At 38.0% G+C, this 20,616-nt stretch overlaps 1 protein-coding gene across 11 annotated transcripts in view; it reads left to right on the forward strand.

Annotated features, from left to right (window-relative positions):
- DOCK6 (dedicator of cytokinesis 6) overlaps positions 1 to 20,616 on the forward strand; it is a 187,360-nt gene that overhangs the window by 146,292 nt on the left and 20,452 nt on the right. For 9 of the 11 annotated variants that reach the window (XM_087925984.1, XM_087925987.1, XM_087925985.1 and 6 more), the window contains 2 exons: positions 13,975 to 14,100; positions 20,501 to 20,590. In XM_087925984.1, coding sequence (XP_087782110.1) covers positions 13,975 to 14,100; positions 20,501 to 20,590 — 216 coding nt within the window. Of the gene's footprint in view, positions 1 to 13,974; positions 14,101 to 17,541; positions 17,715 to 20,500; positions 20,591 to 20,616 lie in introns of those variants that run through there. The other 2 variants (XM_087925994.1, XM_087925995.1) reach the window with 1 other exon arrangement.

Here is a 20,616-nt window from a genome sequence, read left to right on the forward strand (position 1 = left end):
GGCACCTCCTCTTCCCTCCCACTCTGTGCAACATGGCAGGAAGCTCACGTATAGAAATTCTCAAGATGAAGAATGTTGGAAGGAGGATCAGGAGCTCTCAATGTTGCCTTAATTTGTTTGGGTTGAGGTTTTTTTTTTTTAATAGTACACATACCATGAGGCAAGCCAAATATGGATCTTCTGCTATTGCATCAGGAATGTTTACCTGTGTTTTTCAGACACTGCTGAACTTCAGTGGTTTTATAATTGTTCTGCTCTGTTTTTCTTTTTCTTCTATCACTTCATCTCTTCCTTGATGTTATTTCCATTGGACATCCTTCATCAAAATTGATCAAGTTATGACTGTTACCAAATGTATTTTTGACCAAAGCTGTGATAAAATTGATGACAGAGAATGTTCATAAGTGTCAAATAGCTATTGAAAAATGGGTGGAGTATGAGTTACATTACCACAAGGGAGCACTTGATCAAGTTCTGGGTTGTGCACAGAAAACCTTTACCTGCAACCTTTACCATGAAGGTTGTTTCCTCCTTATAATTATAGCTGTATATAAAAATAATGTGTTCAATAGACAGTGAACATGCACAGAGATATCCGGATATCTCATATAACAATAAGTTATATGAGATATATAATAATTGCAACTTACATTAGGATAAAGAAGGATCTCAGTACAGGTAATCCTCAATTTACAGCCACATTTGGGACCAGAATTTTGGTCACTAAGCAGTGTGGCTGTTAAGCAAATCATGTGACCAGTCACAAGTTTATGACCACTTTACCTCAGTCATTCAGCGAATCTCATAATAATTAAATGAATCATGCAGTCGAGCAAATTCAACTTCCCTAATTGACTTTTCTTGTCAGAAGCCACCTATGAAGGTTGCAAATCATGATCATGTAACCTCAAGACTCAGTAACCATCATAAATGTGCACAGGTTGCCAAGTGTCTGCAATTATGAGATGGGATAGAGGGGAGGTACAACAGGCATAACTTTGAAGACAGGTCATAAATCACTTTTTCTGAGGCTGTTGGAACCATTGTCAAATGAGCGATCGTAAGTCGAGGACTATTTATAGTGTAAGGCCCTTTATGAACAAATCACTGAGACAAGACTCCTGTCCTCAGTTCACTCATTCCCATTCCCTCCATCTGGAGAATTGATTCAGTTGAAGAATTGCCATTCTCTTGCTAACTTCTTTCTTTGTTTTCCTTTCCCACTCAACTTCTCTGCTCTTGATGCTGATCCTGATTTGCCCGGTCCTGATTTGGTGAGTTGGCACATGTTTTGGGAAATGAAGTGAGCAACTGATTTGATTAGTGTGCATGTTTTTAAAGGAACTGCTAAAGATTTGGGTAAAAGCTTAAAGAAACAAAAGTGTAAATCTCACCAACCCATTTGTAATTGATAAGTACATTGATAAGTAAATTTGTAATTATATTAATAAGTACAAAACACATGTGGGCAGGGAGGAAAGGGATAAATTTTCAAGTCAGGGAGTAGAGGGTTAAGAGCAAAGTCCTTGAAAACAGGGTGAGATTTCCAACAAAAGAAGTCCATTTTACTTCATAAAGGGCCAAGAACTTTTATAAAGTCTTAAATTTTTAAAATTTCTGAATTTCTTTTTTTAATTATTTTTTCAATTTTTTTCAATTAATTTTTAAATCCTTTTTTCAAATTTCAATCTTTTTTCAACTCTGAAATATTTTTAATTTTAAAATCTGTTTTAATTTTTAATTCTTTCAATTTTAAATTTTTCATTTTTAAAAAAAAAATCAATTTTTTTTTAAAAATTTACATTTTAAATTTCTTTTTTCAATTAAAATTTGAAAAAGTTTACTTATTTTAATTCTTGAGAAATTTTTAAATTCTAATGATCTAAGAGAAAAAATGATAATAAACCATGGAAAAAGAGACAGACACTTCAAAACAAGGAAGATAGTGATGAATTTTTCAAGCCAGAAAACAAAAGGCCAAGAACTCTTGTAAACCATCATAAACTGATACTTCACAACAGGGAAAATATTTAATTTTTATAAATGTTTAATTTTTTAAGAAACAAACAAAAACATCATGGGTATAGAGACTGACATTATAGTGACTTGCAAAGTGTGTCTTATGTTTCAGCTTATGCATCAAATGTAAACTGCTTGAATTATTACAAGAAAAAGTAAAAGGTCTAGATGCAATTCTAGCCACTCTGAAATTCAATGAGCAAAGTGAGGAATCTCAACCTAAACAAGAAGATTACAAAAAATAAAATATAATACAGAGCAAACAGCTTCTAAAAATGTGTCTCCATACATAAACATAAATAAGAAAATTGATACACCCAAATCCAACGCAATGGGGAACAAACAGCTTCCATAAAAAGCGAGCCTACATATGTACCTAAAAAGCAAGACCGATGGAAATGTCACTCTTAGAAGAAAACTACAACCAAGACCAAAGCCCTTACTATTTACCTAGCCCACTCCAGTGAGGTCCCTCTGGAACTGAACAATTGCTTTCATAGCGTCTCCCTGGAAGAAAATATGCAGGCACCCACAAAAGAGCATTTGTCAATATTTTTTTTTAAAAGAGGCACAATCCAGCATTCCTGAGACAGGAAGAAAAGTATTCCAGACTTCCATAAAATATGTATATATATTGGTGATAGGAGAGTCAATTCTTAGGGGAACAGAAACTATAGTCTGTAGACAGGCAGTCAAACTAGGGAGGTATATTGTCTCCCTGCAGCAAAAATCAAAGATCTAATTGAGAAGCTTACGAAAATAATCAACCCCCCTTTCTTCTTCTACATGTGAGGATCAATGACACAACAATAAATCTGAAAACAATAACGAGATTACGAACAGCTAGTGAAAAAAGGTAAAGAATTAGGAGCACAAGTTGTGTTTTCATGTATACTTCCAACAGAAAAACAACATCCAATGAAGGAGCAAAGGATTTTAGAAACGAACCACTGACTTAAAAACTGGTATCAAGAGAATTTCAGTTTCCTAGACCATAGATCATTACCTACATGAAGGGCTACTGGCAGGGGTTGGACTGTAGCCCCCCAAAATGGAAAGAATATAGTCAGAAAGTGACTGACTCATCAAAATTTTAAGTTAAAATTGAGGCAGGAGGGAGCAGTCCTCACAACCTAGGGACTAGGGAGGGAGTAAAAAGAAGGAAGAAATAAAAAAAGAAAAATATAATGAAGTAGAGAGTGATGGGAAGGATGGAAATCCCACTTACAAAGTAGGAGTTATAAGAAACATACCCAAGACCCATAAAGGACTTGGATGCCTACTGTTCAAAGTTTAAGAAACAAACAGGATGAACTTGAGGCAGGTATATGAAGGCAGGTATGATATAGTTGCCATTGCTGAAACATGGTGGAATGAAACTCACAACTGAAATGTACTGATAGAAGGATACTAACTATTCAAAAGAAACAGATCTAAGAAAAGAGGAAGTGGAGTTGCATCGTATATAAAAGATCACTACATCTCTACAGAAATACATAAAACCAAGGATGAAAACCTCCTAAATCCATATGGGTCAATATAAAAGGAAAAAAGAATGACATTGCTATAGGCATATACTACAGGCCACACAACCAAGCAGAAAAAAATAGACAAACTCTTTGCTAATCAATAAACAAATGTATGTATAAAACATACCACAGTAGTAATGGGAGACTTTAACTACCCTGATATTAACTGAGAGATAAACTCTTCAGCAAGTGGGAGATCAAACAGATTTCTAACCAAATTAGCTGACAATTTAGTTATCCAAAAGGTAGAGATATAATAGAGGGATTTGAAGTTGCTGGAACCTTGGGCGAGAGTGATCATGATATAATGCAAACACAAGATATAAAATATAATTCAACCAGTGTCTTAAACTTTAAAAGACTGGTTTTAACAAACTCAGAGCAAGCCTAAGAAAAATACTGTGGATAAAAATCCTAAAGGGGGAAACAACTCAAGATGCGTGGGAAAGTAAAAAATATGATAATAAAAGCCTAGTCTAACATAATACTACTGAAAAATAAAAGCAAGAAATCTGAGAAGAAACAGGCATGGTTGCACAACAATCACTCTGATAAACTGAAAGATAAAAGGGATAAGTTAAAAAATTGAAAAAAGGACGTAAGGGACTTCCGGTGGCAGGACAGGGACGTCCAGAGGTGGAGAAGCCCAGCTGTGGCTTTCGAACACCTCGTGTTTGGAGGGATCCCCAGTGGATACACGAAACCCGTAGAGCTTCGTGTCAGAATAGAGGACCCCCGGGTTGCTGTTTGGGGGAAGGCAACTCCCCAGCAACGAAGGAAGAGCCTCTGAGACCAGCGCGATTGAGCCAGCTGCCAGCTAATGGCGGCTCCAAAGTCCGGTCCGTCACTGAACTGACAAAGCAAAAAGTGACAGCCTGAAGGATCTGAGCAGAAAAGGGCAGAAGGACTACAAAAGCCATGAGAGAGAGATCAGTCTGACTCTCCCTGTTTCATTGTGAGTAACAGTGGGGGAAGCTGGAGACAAGCGGCTAGAAAAGCAGTTTGAAAAGTGAAAGGGGGATAAATGCAGATAGAATGGCTCGACACTTAAAGTGAAGTGTGGATTGGAGCGTTTGGAAGAAGATTGTCGAGGAGAGAAAATTAAGAAGCTCGGGAGTGGATTGCCATCTGGGATCAGCTCCTGAGAAGACTAGAAGACTAGGAGAGGATTATAGCTGCGAAGGAGGGCAGAGCGAGCGGTAGAGAGCGAGATAGCGACGCACTGACTTTTATATGCAAGGTCCTTTCCTTTTAGCAACATTGCCTACAAAACTGATTTCTAAAGTGATCGATCTGAGGCGGATGCCCAAAGTGACTGTGGACTGATAAGTGCTGGCAGAAGGGAAGAAGAAGAGAGAAGAAGAAGGAAGAGACAGATGGAAGCCTGGCAAAGACTGATCGCTGAGCGCTGACAGCAATTAGTCAGCACTTCCTCCCCCTGCTCCCTTGGTGCGCCCAGGAGGAAAGACTATAAGACTAAAACGCCAGCCCCAACTCAAGATTTGTTTTTCCATGGAACTAATCCCACAGATACGTGCCTAGTGATTCCCCAAAATTAAAAAGACCCTTTTCCTCCTGCACTCTTTCTCTCTCTTGGTCTTTCCTTTCTTTCTATAATAGTTATAAATACAAGTATAAAGGCAAACTGCTTGTTATAGTTATTAGGGTTTATTGATTAGACTCTCTTGGATATACAAAAATTTTAAGGTCTGTTAAATAGGGTTGTCTCAGATGAGTTGGAACCTTAAATATTAATATACATTATAGGACAAAGGTATATATAGAGTGAGAAATTCTAGAGTTGGTTGTTTGCTTTAAACAAGTTTGATTTGATATGGTAATGATTTATTAGGGGTAAAATACAATTAACTCTGGTATATGAACTTAATATAGGGAATAATACATAATATTTGATTACATTCTATTGTATAACATCTATTGTATAGTATTGTATAGTATCTGATAACACTCTATTGAATTGGAATTTAACTTGCCTTAATGACAGATTGGGCCGAAGAAAGAGATCTAAAATAACTTGGTGTGTAAGCTTAGCAAATAGACTTGTAATCACACTTAAAGGGCTATTACATCGAATGGTGATTTGGGATAATATTCTTAACATTGTCCAATTGCAAAAACAAATCTTATCAGAGATGACTTCCACAACAACCACGGCCCTGAAAACGGGAAGGAAGAACACCCAGACCTTGATGACAACTCTGGCAACTGCCTCCCCAACAACGCAGAAAACTATAGAAGAGACCTTGACAGGAGAAAAACAACCGACTGTCACTAATGCCAATCTACAAGCGACATTATTATCCCTGCAAGAATCAATGTCTAGAATGCAGGAGATTATGATTAGGAATCACAGTGAGACCAGAGCCGATATTAGCAAACTGAAGGAAGAAATGGGTAAATTAAAAGAGGAGATGAGAGCAGATATACAGAGAGTTGAAGATAAGGTTGGGACAATGCAATTGGCCATGGAAAGAACTGAATTAAAAATAAAAGAAATAGAGAGGAGGACAGAACAAGCGGAGAGGAACCTAGAAAGGACTGAGGAAGACTTTAAAAATGTTAATAGAGAAATGGAAGATTCCTTGGTCCAACTTGAGATGGACAGAGCAGCTGCATACCTAAGGTTCCAAAACATGGAGGAATCCAAAAATGAAGAACTAGAGCAATTAATGGCAGGTTTGTTGGCTGAACTAGTTGAAAAAGAGAAAGATGACTTACTCAAAGAATTCGATGAAATCTATAGGGTGAACACCAGTTACGCAAGGCGTCACAATTGCCCAAGGGAGATCCATATCCGCTTTTCAAGAAGATGCGTGAGAGACCTAATACTTAGAAAGGCCAGAGATGAGAGAATATTATATAAGGGCAAAGAGATCATAGTTCTTAAGCAGATTCCAAGAAAAGTGAGGGCCATAAGGCAAGAATATAAATTTTTAGCCAATTACTTAAATAAAAACGAAATCTCATTCAAATGGCTAATCCCAGAAGGGATGCTAATATCGTGGAAGGGAAGAAAAATTAAAATAGATTCAATAGAACAAGCACAAAACTTCCTAGAACAGCTAACAACCACGGAGGATCAATATACTAGGGAGGAAACCCAAAGGAACATGCAGGAAGATCGTAACCGCCATAGGAACAAAGAAGAAAGATCCGTCCAAACTCAAGGGAAAGACAACTTACAACAAGAAAGAGAAGAAACAACCCCATATCATTCACAAGAAGAGAGACGTATAGTTACGAGACAAAAAGCGAGGCAGACTTAAGTAAATGGACGAAGGAAGGAAAATTCTTTCCATCAATATAAATGGCCTAAATTCAAGAGCTAAAAGGAAAAGTATTCTAACCAAACTAATAAAACAAAACGTTGATATAATTTGCATACAAGAAACACACATTAGGAAAAGTGAGGAGAAATTCCTAGATTGTCCGAAACTGGGAAAATTATTTACAGCACCAGCAGATAAACACAAAAAGAAAGGTATTGCAATCTATGTGAGAGATGACTTAAAAGCGGAGTTAATCTGGGCGGACCCTGTAGGAAGAACTCTGGTGGTACAAATCTCGATTAATGACATTACACTCTTACTGGTAGTAATCTATGCCCCAAATGATGATCAAGGTAAATTTTTTAAACATCTCCATCAAAAAATAACAGAATTTGAAAATGGTAATATTATTCTGATTGGCGATTTTAACTCTATTGCTGACTACCGGAAGGATCATAGTAACAGGAGTAAGAACAAAAAAGGAAAAAGAGAATTCTCTAAGCCATGTAAGGATATGATGAATGAAATGAATCTGGTAGATATCTGGAGAAAATTAAACCCCAAAAAAGAACAGTTTACTTATTATTCTAACCCACACAAAATTTGGACAAGAATAGATATGGCTTGGATAAATGGTGAATTAATTAATGAAATCAAAGATAGCGAAATCTTACCAAATGACTGGGCTGACCACAACCCAATTCAAATAACCTGGAGAGGTAGAAGAAAACCAAAGAAAAGATGGACTCTTAACACTCATTTAATAAAAGAAGAAGAATATACTAACAAACTGAAAGAAGAACTGAACTTCTTCTTAAAGGAAAATAATAATGATCTAACTTCGAAACAAAATATATGGGACACATTAAAGGCATTTATAAGAGGAATAACAATCTCTTACAATGCTATGAGAAATAAAAGAAAGTATGCCCAACAAAGTAACCTACAACAAGAAATTAAGGAGTTAGAAACCCAACTACAAAATAACCCCAAAAACCAAAGAATACAGAACCAGTTAACAACAACTAAACACAAACTAAATTTACTGGAACAAGAAAAATTGGAGATTAGTCTGAAAATGACTAAACAAATCTACTTTGAGCATGCAAACAAGCCAGGGAGATGGTTAGCCCACAAACTTAAGAAAACGAAAGAAAAAAGATTGATACACCAATTAATGGAGCGGGGCAATATGCAAGAGGAGATAGAGAAGAAAAAAGAGATTACTTTTAAATACTTCGGGAAATTATACAAAAAAGAAGAAGTCTGTGAGGATAAAATAATGAAATACCTGGAGGAAGCGAATGATAAAGCAATTGGAGAGGAAGAGATAGAATTATTAAACCAAAATATAACATGGTCTGAACTGAAGTCAGCAATAGAGAAGCAAAGTAACAATAAAGCACCAGGACCAGACGGGATACCGGTAGAACTTTACAAAACAATCATAGAACAAATTGGACCACTGATGCTGGAAGTATTTAATGAGGTACTCTTAGCAGCCAAGATGCCAGACTCGTGGAGAGGAGCCTTAATTTCGCTGATCCCGAAGGAGGACCTAGACCACAGACTTATTAATAATTATAGACCAATTTCGCTCCTGAATGCAGATTACAAACTATTCTCTTCTATAATAGCCAATAGATTAAAACAGGTTTTAAACACTTATATCCATGAAGATCAAAATGGATTTCTCCCATTTCGACAAATTAAGAATAATTTAAGAACAGTGATAGACATTTCAGAATACTATGAAGCCCATCCGGAAAAACAATTTGCATTTATGTTTTTGGATGCTGAAAAAGCATTCGACAATTTAAATTGGCATTTCTTAATTCAAAAAATATATAATATGAACCTTGGCACCAGATTCGAAAACGTCGTCACTACAATTTACCACACTCAACAGGCAAATATTCTAATAAATGGGGAACAAACTGGCCCGATAAAAATAGAAAAAGGGGTAAGACAGGGTTGCCCTCCCTCCCCTCTGCTTTTCATATCCACCCTAGAATCTCTTCTGATGTACATTAGGCAAAATTTGAGAATTAGAGGACTGAGGATCAAATCAGAAGAGTATAAAGTACAAGCTTTCGCTGATGATTTGGTTTTTTTTCTGGAGGAGCCCATAGAAAAAGGACACAACTTATTAGAAGAACTAGAACGATTTGGAGAAGTTGCAGGATTTAAAATAAACAGGGGAAAAACAAAATTAATGACTAAAAATTTAACAGGAGACCAGAATAAAGAGCTAGAGACAACAATGGGAATACAGGTGACAAAAAAATTAAATACTTAGGAATTTGGCTAACTCCACAAAGCAAATCGTTAAAAGAAAACAACTATGACAAACTTCTCCAACAATCCAAGAAAGACTTAGATTCCTGGAGTAAATTACAACTTTCCTTATTGGGCAGGATTGCTTTGATTAAGATGAATATTCTGCCAAAATTTCTATATTTATTCCAGACAATTCCAATCAAATTAAATAAAAATTTTTTTATGGAACTAAACAAGATAACGTTGAAATTTATTTGGCAGGGGGAAAAAGCTAGGATTAACGTAAAAGCCCTACAAGATTTGAAAAGCAGAGGAGGGTTAGCCCTGCCAAACTGGGAAATATATCATACGGCAGCCACCCTACTATGGATAAAGGATTGGGTGAATCTAACCAACAAAAGAACACTAGTATTAGAAGGCCACGATATGCAGAAAGGATGGCATGCCTTTCTGTGGGAAACTGGGAAACCCAGGCAATCATATTTCCATAGGCATCTTATCAGGGACTCTTTATTAACTAATTGGAAAAAAATACGTAAAAAACTTTATCTAAAAATACCGATTTGGCTATCACCAATGGAAGCGATAGTACACCCTAATAATTTGGACATAACCAAAATGATTAAGTACGAAAATTTATTAGACCCACAAGGAAAGCTGAAAACACGACAAGAATTACAAGAGCGAGGATTTATAATTGATCAGTGGGTGTACCTTCAAATTCATAGTAGATACAAACAAGACATTAAGGAATTTGGAATCTACAATAAATTACAGACTTTAGACAAAATTCTATTAGGACCGAGTAAAAAAAAATATCTAAATTTTACAAACATTTATTAGAAACAGAACTAGAACAAGAAATTGTCAAAGGAAATATGATTGCATGGAGCAGAAACGTGGGTCGGAGCATTACCCTAGCCGAATGGGAAAAGATCTGGAACAGGAACATTAAGATCACGAAATCAGCAGCTTATAAAGAAAACTCATATAAAATGTTTTATAGATGGCACCTGCCCCCTTCGAGATTGGCGAAGATGCACCCCAACACGAGCCCCAAATGTTGGAAATGTCAAAATATAGAAGGTACCTTCTTCCACATGTGGTGGTCATGCAAGGAAACCCAGAAGTACTGGCAAAAAATTAGGCACTGGCTAGAGGAAATAACCAAGGAACAAATTGAGTACAAACCAGAGTCCTTCCTTCTAGGAATTTTTGATAAACAAATATCCAAAAAATCAAAGTATATTACAATCCATATCTTAACCGCGGCCAGACTGGCATTTGCCCAGTGCTGGAAACTACCCTCTATCCCCACTGAACTTATGGTTATTCAGAAAATTTTACAATGCGCCGAAATGGACAAACTAACCCAAGCGTTAAAAAATAAAGAATCCTCAACCTATTATAGCAATTGGATTCCTTTGTATAATTGGCTAAACCAAAGATAGATCACCTTTAGGAAAATTAAGGCCGAGGCCCCCGAAGCAGAGATAAAGAAAAGCACCGCCGACGATAGTTTTGAAGAAGAAAGGACCTTACAGACAGTCACAAAAAATATGGTTTTATTATAATTGTTTTCCCTACTTTCCCCCCCTTCCCTTCCCTTTCCCTCTTTCCTCTCTCAAGCCTCCCTCTCTTTCCCTCTTGGCCTATGCCAAGACCTGTTTGTCTTTTTGTTGTATATAATTTGTAGCTGTGTTGTTGTTTTTTAAAAGTAAAATTAATAAAGTTTTTTCTAAAGAAAAAGAAAAAAGGACGTAAGTAAAGCAGAATATCAGTAAATAGCCTGAATCTGCAAAGATGAAATCAGGAGGGCAAAGTTTCAGAATGAACAAAAACTTGCAACAAAAGTCAAAAATAATAATAAAAAGGGTTCTTTCAATATATAAATAACAAGAACAGGGTCAAGGAAACTGTTGGTCCACTAAAGCAGGGGTCACCAACCTTTTGTACCTCGGGAATCACCAAACTCATAATTTTAAATCCCAGGGACCATTAATATGAATTTTGACTGACGATGGCTTGTTGACATTGGTGGGAGAGAAAGAGAGAGATCTGATCTAACCTCTCTCTCTCTCCCTCTCTCTCTCTCTCTCTCATACACACACGCACAAACACACAGAGGCGGGGTGCAATTCAAATTTCTTAAATGGTTCTCGGGTGTGGCCTAACTTGTGGGTGTGGCTTGGTGGTCATATGAGTGGTTGGGCATGGCTTGTATATAAATATAAATATTTATGTAAATATTGAATTTTTTATATTAAAGAGCAACTTTTACCTAAAATCAGACAAAGCAGGTAGGCAGATTGAGTTGCTCATAGAATCACAGATTCAGAGATCTATCTTTCTGCCATTGGCTACCTGAGTGTCACATAAAATTTGCTAGCAAGCAAACTCACAAAATTAACTCACAGCACACTGTGTATATAAATATTGAATTTTTTTTATTAAAAAAGAGCAACTTTTACCCAAAATCAGGCAAAGCAGGCAGGCAGATTGAGTTGCTCACAGAATCACAGGTTCACTTAGACATCTGTGTTTCTGCCATCAGCTATCTGAGTCTGCACTGAATAATAGAACCTTCAGTCCTAAGGGAGGTTCTAAAGATCTAAAGATTAGTTAGAAAGCAAGAAATCCAATGATTTCCTGCTTTCTAGCTAATCTAAATCTCCCGGCACACAGAACAGCTGATGGTCAAGGGAAAAAAAAGGAAAAATAGCAACTTAGCCAGCAAGTTTGCCAGATAAAGAGTGAGTGGGCGGGGAGGGTTCCCATGGGCCATGTGGGCTGTGCAGCCTTATGTTCCTGCGCAGCCTGGATTAATTGCTTTGGGGGGATGTTCTGGGGGTGACATTTCTCTGTGGACCACCAAAATTTTCTCGTGGACCAGCAGTGGGCCACGGACCACCAGTTGGCGACCACTGCACTAAAGAAAGAGAAGAGGGCTAGAAAGTCACAGGCAGTAAAGAGAAAGCAGAGCTGCTTAACTTATTCTTTGTACCCGTCTTCACACAAAACAAACCTATAACTCAACCTACCAAAAACATAATTGTAAAAGACTAGAAATAAAAATTAAAATAAACAAGAAAATGATAAGATGAATATAAAACACTGGGACCTGATGGATTACATCCTAGAATCCTGAAGGAGCTGGCAGATGTTATCTCAGAACCATTGTATCATATCTTTAAAAAAAATCCTGCAGCACCAGGGAACTAACAAAGGATTAGAAAAAAGTTTATGTGGTTCCCATCTTCAAAAAAGTGCAGGGGATGATGACACAGACCCAAGAAACTACAGACCAATCTGCCTAACATCAATCCCTGGGAAGATATTGGAAAAAACAATCAAAGAACAAATCTGCAAACATCAAGAAACAAAATTATAACTAAAAATCAACACGGGTTTGTTAAAAACAGATCATGTCAAACCAATCTTATCTCATTTTTTGACAAAGTGGCTAAATTAGTAGACCAGCAAAATGATGTGGACATAGTATGCAGTATTTAGACTTCAGTAAGTGATTCAATAAAGTAGACCACAACCTATTTCTTGGTAAACTAGAAAAATGTGGGACAGACAGCATCACCATCAGATGGATTTGTATGCTCTTCAATTTTTTCATACATGACTTAGATGAGGGAATAGAAGGGGAACTCATCAAATTTGCAGATGGCATTAGGCTGGCAAGAATAGCCAACACTCAGAAGAAGCTCAGGATCCAAAAAGATTGTGACAGACTTGAACAATGGATCCAACAACATGAAATTTAATATGAAAAAAAAAGCAAGGTTTTACACCCAGGCTGGAAAAACCAAAGGTACAAATATAGTTTAGGTGAAACCTGGCTCAAAAACAGGAACTGTGAGAGTTCTAGTGGGCGACCACATAAATATGAGCCAACTGTGTGCGGCAGCAGCCAAAAAACCTAATACAATCCTTGGTTGGATAAAGAGAGTCATAAAATCAAAATCACATGAAGCATTGGTACCACTTTATAAAACCTTATTAAGACCACGCCTGGAATACTGCATCTAGTTTTGGTGACCACATTACAAAAAAATGTTGAGACTCTGGAAAAAGTGCAAAGAAGAGCTACTAAGATAATTACGGACATGGAGACAAAAACATATGAAGAACGGTTGTAGGAATTGGGTATAACCAGTCTAGAGAAATAAGGACTAGGGGTGGCATGATAGCAGCATTCCAGTATTTAAGGGGCAACCACAAACATGGGGTCAACTTATTTTCCAAAGTCCCAGAAAGCAAGAGAAGAAACAATGGTTGGAAACTAATCAAGGAGAGAAGCAACCTGGAATTATGGAGAAATTTCCTAACTGTGAGGACAATTAACCAGTGGAACAGCTTGCCTTCAGAAGTTGTGGGTGCCTCATCACTGGAGGTTTTTAAGAAAAGACTGGACAGCCACCTGTCTGAGATAGTATAGGGTCTCCTGATTGAGCAGGGGGTTGGACAAGAAAACCTCCAAGGTTTTCCAGCTATATTCTCTTTCCATTTACGGGGTTGCAGGAAGAGATTGGCTTTTATTGGGAAATGACGGTCCCTGAAAGTATCTGCAAGATCCCAAGATTAGCTGGATTGTTCTTTGTGGATAATACAAGCTCAGACTTAGTTGTAGATGTATGTTATTGATTATTACCTGGCCAAGGTTGTTATTAAAATTAGTAGCTAAAAATGTTTTAAATAAATAAATAAATAAAAACTGGATTCAAAGAAAGAATTCCTGAGAAAGGATAGGTAGCCAGGTTAGTAAGACATGTTTTGATTAAGTTAAAATGACTGATCTAACTTTGCTGTTTTATTTCTCACTCCATTCTTTTAGACTGTTTTAGAGAATGTTTGGAACATATTTCCGGGTTGGTTTTTATGGCAGCAAATTTGGAGACTTGGATGAACAAGAGTTTGTCTACAAAGAACCTTCTATTACTAAATTAGCTGAAATTTCTCATCGACTTGAGGTAAGAGCTAAAATATCCTCAAAGGAGATGTAATAATGATTGAATATGTAAAAGACAACAGAGGCAACAGAGATTGAATTGTGAATAGGAACCCTGCACTAATTGTGTCTCTTTAGAGCAGGGGTGCCAAACTTAATTTCATTGAGGGCTACATCAGGACTGTGCTTGGCCTCGTGGGGGGCGGGGGGGCAGGGGACCATGGCTGATTGGTTGGGCGTGACCGACTGGGTGAACATGGCCAGCTTGATGTCACTCCCCAAATTGCTGGCATGTTTTCTCTTCACACTGGGTAGACGGGCTGAAACCTTGCTTGCCCAATGTTTCCTCTTCGAACTGGGTAGACTGGGCCGAAGCAACATGGGCCAGCCGCTTATATTTTCCAGGATGGCCCCATGGGCTGCATCTGGCCGGGCCTTTTGTTTGACATTCCTGCTTTAGACCATTTGCATGCACACACAGCCTTGCTCCTATGGCTTGGTAAGAATTTCCTGAAAAGAAAATTCCATTCTTGGCTTTCAGAAACCTATACAAGTAGTCCTCCACTTACAACCATAATTGACCCCCAAATTTCTGTTGCTAAATGAGTTTTGTCCCATTTTATCACCTTTCTTGCTACAGTTAAATCAATCCCTGCAGTTATTAAATTAGTAACACGGTTACTAGGTGAATCTGACTTCCACATTGACTTTGCTTATCAGAAGGTCACAAAAGGTGATCACATGACCCTGAGACACTGCAACCATCATAAATATGAACCAGTTGCCGATCATCTGAATTTTGATTGTGTGACCATAGGGATGCTGCAGTGGTCATAAGTGTGAAAAACAGTCATAAGGCACTTTTTTCAGTGTCATAATATTGAATGGTCATCAAATGAATGCTTGTAAGTCAAGGACTATCTGTATACACTGTGCAGTGTGCATATGCATGGTGATCAGACTAGCTGATTTCCATAAATTCTTATCTAGGAAGTAGTATCAACATACTTGATGTTTTATTTAAATTAATACAGTCTATTAATATATTTAGTTATTAGTTTTTATTTATTATTTTATAAATATTGTAACTCAAAGCAATGAACTAAAATAATACTCCTTCCCCCTCCTATGTTCCTCATAACAACAACCCTACAAATTGGATTGGGGTAAGAGTGTGTGACTGGCCCAAAGTCACCCAATTGGCTTTCATGCCTAAGGTGGGAGTAGAACTCATCTCCTGTTTGTGTAAGCCAGCACTTTAACCACTACACCAAACTGGCTCTCACTTTGATAAGAATATAAGAATAAGCTTCTATAATTTAGACCAGTGGTCGCCAACTGGTGGTCCATGGCCCACTGGTGGTCCATGAGAAAATTTTGGTGGTCCGCAGAGAAATGTCACCCCCAGAGCACCCCCCAAAGCAATTAATCCAGGCTACGCAGGAACACAAGGCTGCACAGCCCACATGGCCCATGGGAACCCTCCCCGCCCACTCATTCCTTTCCTGGCAAACTTGCTGGCTAAGTTGCTGTTTTTCCTTTTTTATTCCCGACCATTAGCTGTTCTGTGTGCCGGGAGATTTAGATTAGCTAGAAAGCAGGAAATCATTGGATTTCTTGCTTTCTAGCTAATCTTTAGATCTTTAGAACCTCCCTTAGGACTGAAGGTTCTATTATTCAGTGCAGACTCAGATAGCTGATGGCAGAAACACAGATCTCTAAGTGAACCTGTGATTCTGTGAGCAACTCAATCTGCCTGCCTGCTTTGCCTGATTTTAGGTAAAAGTTGCTCTTTTTTGATAAAAAAAATCAATATTTACAGACATGGTGTGTTGTGAGTTAATTTTATGAGTTTGCTTGCAAGCAAATTTTATGTGACAGACTCAGGTAGCTGATGGCAGAAAGATAAATCTCTGAATCTGTGATTCTATGAGCAACTCAATCTGCCTGCCTGCTTTGTCTGATTTTGGGTAAAAGTAGCTCTTTTTTAAATAAAAAAAATCAATATTTACATACATGGTGTGTTGTGAGTTAATTTTGTGAGTTTGCTTGCAAGCAAATTTTATGTGGCACTCCGGTAGCCAATGGGAGAAAGATAGATCCCTGAATCTGTGATTCTGTGAGCAACTCAATCTGCCTGCCTGCCTTGCCTGATTTTGGGTAAAAGTTGCTCTTTTTTTATAAAAAATTCAATATTTACATAAATATTTATGTTTACATACAAGCCATGCCCAATCAGTCACATGACCACCAAGCAATACCCACAAGTTAGGCCACGCCCGAGAACCATTTAAGAAATTTGAATTGCACCCCTGCCTCTGTGTGTTTGTGTGTGTGTGTGTGTGTGTGTGTGTGTGTGTTTGTATGAGAGAGAGAGGGAGAGAGAGAGAGAGAGAGAGGTTAGATCAGATCTCTCTCTTTCTCTCCCACCAACATCAACAAGCCATTGTCAGTCAAAATTCAAATTAGTGGGTCCCTTGGATTTAAAATTATGAGTTTGGTGGTCCCTGAGGTACAAAAGGTTGGCGACCCCTGATTTAGACAAGTATCCAATACTTTCCAATACTTGAGGGGTTGTTGCAAAGAAGAGGGGGTTGATTTATTTGATCCAACCTAGAACTAAGGACAAATTTCCTAACAGTGAGAATAATTAATCAGTGGAACAGTTTATCTCTACAAGATTTGGGTGCTCCATCACTGGAGGGCTTCAAGAAAAGACTGGACAATGATTTGTCTGGAATGGTATAGAATCTGCAGCGGGTAGACTAAAAGACCTCCAAGATCTCTTTTAACCCTGCTGTTCTTTGTTCTGTGTTCTAAGAACTTTGTAGATAAAATTCCATTGATTTGTTATATTTTTCCTTTCTTATATCATGACCACAATTTACTAGTATTTTGCTTTCCAATTTTAGTGTTCTGTTCATCTGTGAAAGGATGATAAATTTGGGTGTGTTACATTGGCATAAAGGTGTTTGATATTCATTTGTTCTGAAACTGTATTGGAGCATAGATTTGGAATCACCCTTGTAATGAAAGACTTGCCTAGGCTCACATTCAGATTGTATAATTTGGGGGGTTGTGTCTCAACACTGATTTATGCACTCTTCTTTAAAAACTTCTTTTACTCTTTTCTTGTTAACAATAGATGATTTGGTACTCCTCTGGTATGAAAAGCAACCACTCCAGTCCATTTCAGTTAACTGAGGATCACTAATACCTACTATGTCAATCTTAGGTCTTGTTATATTACTGGCTTACCTATCTTGGCAGCATCAAATTTTCATTTTGCCTCTAGGCACATCAATAGCCACTTGATTTTAATGCTCTGTCACTCTGCTACTCTTGTTTTCACTGCGCTTTTTCCCAGTAGCTTGTTGGATACTTTCCAGGCATGCAGGCTCATCATCTACTATCATGTAGACATGATTTTGATTATGAATATTTATTTTCTTTCTCTTGGCAGAATACTGGAATGGATTGCCATTGCTGCTTCATTGCTGACCTGAACCCATGTTTGCGGGATCTTGGGTAGCCTGGGTGGGAATATGTAGTTCTAACAATTATAGGAATAAATAAGAGATGAACTAGGTACAATTTGATAAAGATATTGACAAGATCCTGGTGTATTTCCCTTCCTTTTTTAAATAATAGATTGGGGAGTGGGAAGGGTTCTCTGTTGATGTTGTAGAAAATGTACCACATACTATGAGAAATGGCATAAATATACAGAGTGGTCTCTTAGGCAAGATCTCACATTTAGGGGAAATCTAATTCTTCCTAAGGGGAATTTTCTGCATCTTTTCTGTATGCTCATCCTCCTGAAGGATGCTTTAACTGAAGTATGAGATAAGCTTATCACGTGTCCTGGAGTAAGACAGTGATGTATCTTACTCAAACTTTTATACTGATATAATCAGAGGTGCTATTCGACCGGTTCGCACCTATTTGGGCAAACCGGTAGCGGTTATTTGGCGTGGGTTGCCAAACCAGTGGTAATCCTTGGCTGGCCATGCCCCCAACCCGGTCGCCCAGTTGCTCACTTGTGATTGCTCTCCTAGCTTTCTGTTCCCCACGTCCTCTTTCTCCCCAGGGAAAAGGAAGAAAGGCATGGACACTGCAAGTATTACTTTCCCCATGTGAGTAAAGTGCCTGGAGTGAGAAAGAGTGCAGTCTGACAGAGGGGGTGGGGGAGAATCAAGCCTTGGAGCACTTTTGCAAGTAAAAGAATCCACTCAAGCCTTGGAGAAATTTAAAGGAGCTGCATCCAAACTGCTTCTCTGTTAAGTTCTCTCTCTCTCTCTCTCTCTCTCTCTCTCTGTGTGTGTGTGTGTGTGTATGAGACAGAAAGTGAGAGAAGGAAAGAAAAGAAAAGAAAAGAAAGAAAGAAAGAAAGAAAGAAAGAAAGAAAGAAAGAAAGAAAGAAAGAAAGAAAGAGGAAGGTAGAAAAAGAAAGAAAGAGGAAGGTAGAGAAAGAAAGAAAAAAATAGGAAGAGAGAAAGAGATAAAACTCTGTACTATTATTTTTAATCGTTCCATTATTTATCATGTGTTAATATTTTACACTGTCCCTACACCTCGAGTGATTTTTCTGCCTTTCTTTTACCCAGGGCTACCACATATTTTTCAGGGTTTACATGCATTCAATGTCAATAGTCCAGAGCATAAAATACACATGTGTTTAACAAGAGCTGAAAGGGACCTTAGAGGTCTTTTAGTCCAACCCCCAGCTCAGGCAAGAAAACTGAGGATGCCAAACTCTGAGGAGAATTTCTGGGAAAGGTGTCAGAATAATGCTTAGAAGGGACCTTGGGGTGAACCCTATACCATTTCAGAAAAATGGCTGTCCAGTCTTTTCTTAAAAACTTCCAGTGATTGAGCACCCAGAACTTCTAGAGACAGGCAGTTCCACTGGTTAATTGTTCTCACTGTCAGGAAGTTTCTCCTTAGTTTTAGGTTGCTTCTCTCTGTTCAGTTTCCATCCATTGCTTCTTGTTTGCATTCTGCTACTTGGAAAATACATTGTCCCCCATTCTTTCTGGCAGCCCCTTAAAAGCCTGTTGCCTATCACACTCTTGAGTAAAGCATGTGAGCCATTTCCTCCTTTAAGTGGTCCATGAAAGTACATCTATAGTATGCAGATAATAAAGTCAAAAAAGGGGAACAATATTTTTACAGAACTATAGATAAGTTGAGGCTGGGTGACAAGGAATGGCTGGGAGGGGAGGGGCCAGATGAGGTACCCCTTGATGTGAGTGACGTTGAGTTGGCCATGCCCACCCAGTCACATGACCACCAAGCCATGCCCACCCAGTCACATGACCACTAAGCCACGCCCATCCAGTCACATGATCACAAGCCACGCCCACCAAATAAGCCACATCCACAGAATCGGTAGTAAAAAATGTGAATTCCACCACTGGATATAATTATATAAAACATAATTAAATGAAGAAAAATATTTTGTTTCTGTTGGACACAATTTTAAGAAGAAAAGGTAGTTATTGGAAATGCTCAAAATCTCATATTAATTTTGTTCAACTTTCCATTTAACTTCTGGAAGTGTTGAATTGTTCTTTTGAAGTATTTACCAATAGGATATAGTTGAAAACTAAAAGGAATGCAATTGTAATGACTGTTCTACTTGTTCCATGTCTAGATCAAACATTAAACTGCCAGAATGAAGTCATTCTTGGCTTTGTTATTGGTGAAAAAAAAGTCATGATCGGTACATGTTTCTGGTAGTAGCTGACATACCAGCAGATGGGCCAGGCTCTGCGTGTTTCCATATTCACATAGGGTGTTGTTATCTGCTGAGAATCTCCACTTGAACATATTTGTATTACATGTAGACACTCCAACTCTCAGCCTAATCAGGGTCCTCCAAATAGTATAAGGGTGGTCAGATCCTTCAGGCAAGTCCCCGTTTAATATTATTCTTTGCTCAATAGTCTTCTTCCTCCATCTTTTAATTCAATTTTATTCTTGTGTACCCTCAAGAATGTCTGTTTTTGCCATAAAGCTGTTCCTATAACTGAGTCAATGAACCTGGGACATATGTCTGCTCAGAGAGTCATTATCTTGCTTAGTTCTCTTAATATCTGCTGCTACTTCTCTCCTGATCTTAGGTGGGGCAATCCAGTGAGAGGATATATTTTCTTAATTGTGTAGGTTTGAGACAACCTGTCACTAAGCATACTGCTTCGTTGACGGTGATATCAACTTATTTCACGTATACAGATGTGCCCCACATTGGAGCAGCAAATCTGGGAAAGCCAGGGATAAGAAAACTGATCCCACAGGAAGTATTGAATTATTTTGTCCTTAGACATGTGGTTAATATGCATTTTGATGGACTGAGGTATTCAGAATGATCTCAGACCTTTTTGCCTTGGCAAAATTGTCCTGTTTTGTTTTCCATTTAGGAGTTTTATGCTGAACGTTTTGGGCATGAAATGGTGGAAATCATCAAAGGTTCCAATCCTGTAGATAAGACCAAACTGGATCCCAATAAGGTAGATTCTACTGTACATAGTATTAG

The sequence above is a fragment of the Pseudonaja textilis genome, chromosome 2 (genome assembly GCF_049901715.1).
Source record: "Pseudonaja textilis isolate UNSWEBS1 chromosome 2, rPseTex1.2, whole genome shotgun sequence".
NCBI lineage: Eukaryota > Metazoa > Chordata > Lepidosauria > Squamata > Elapidae > Pseudonaja > Pseudonaja textilis.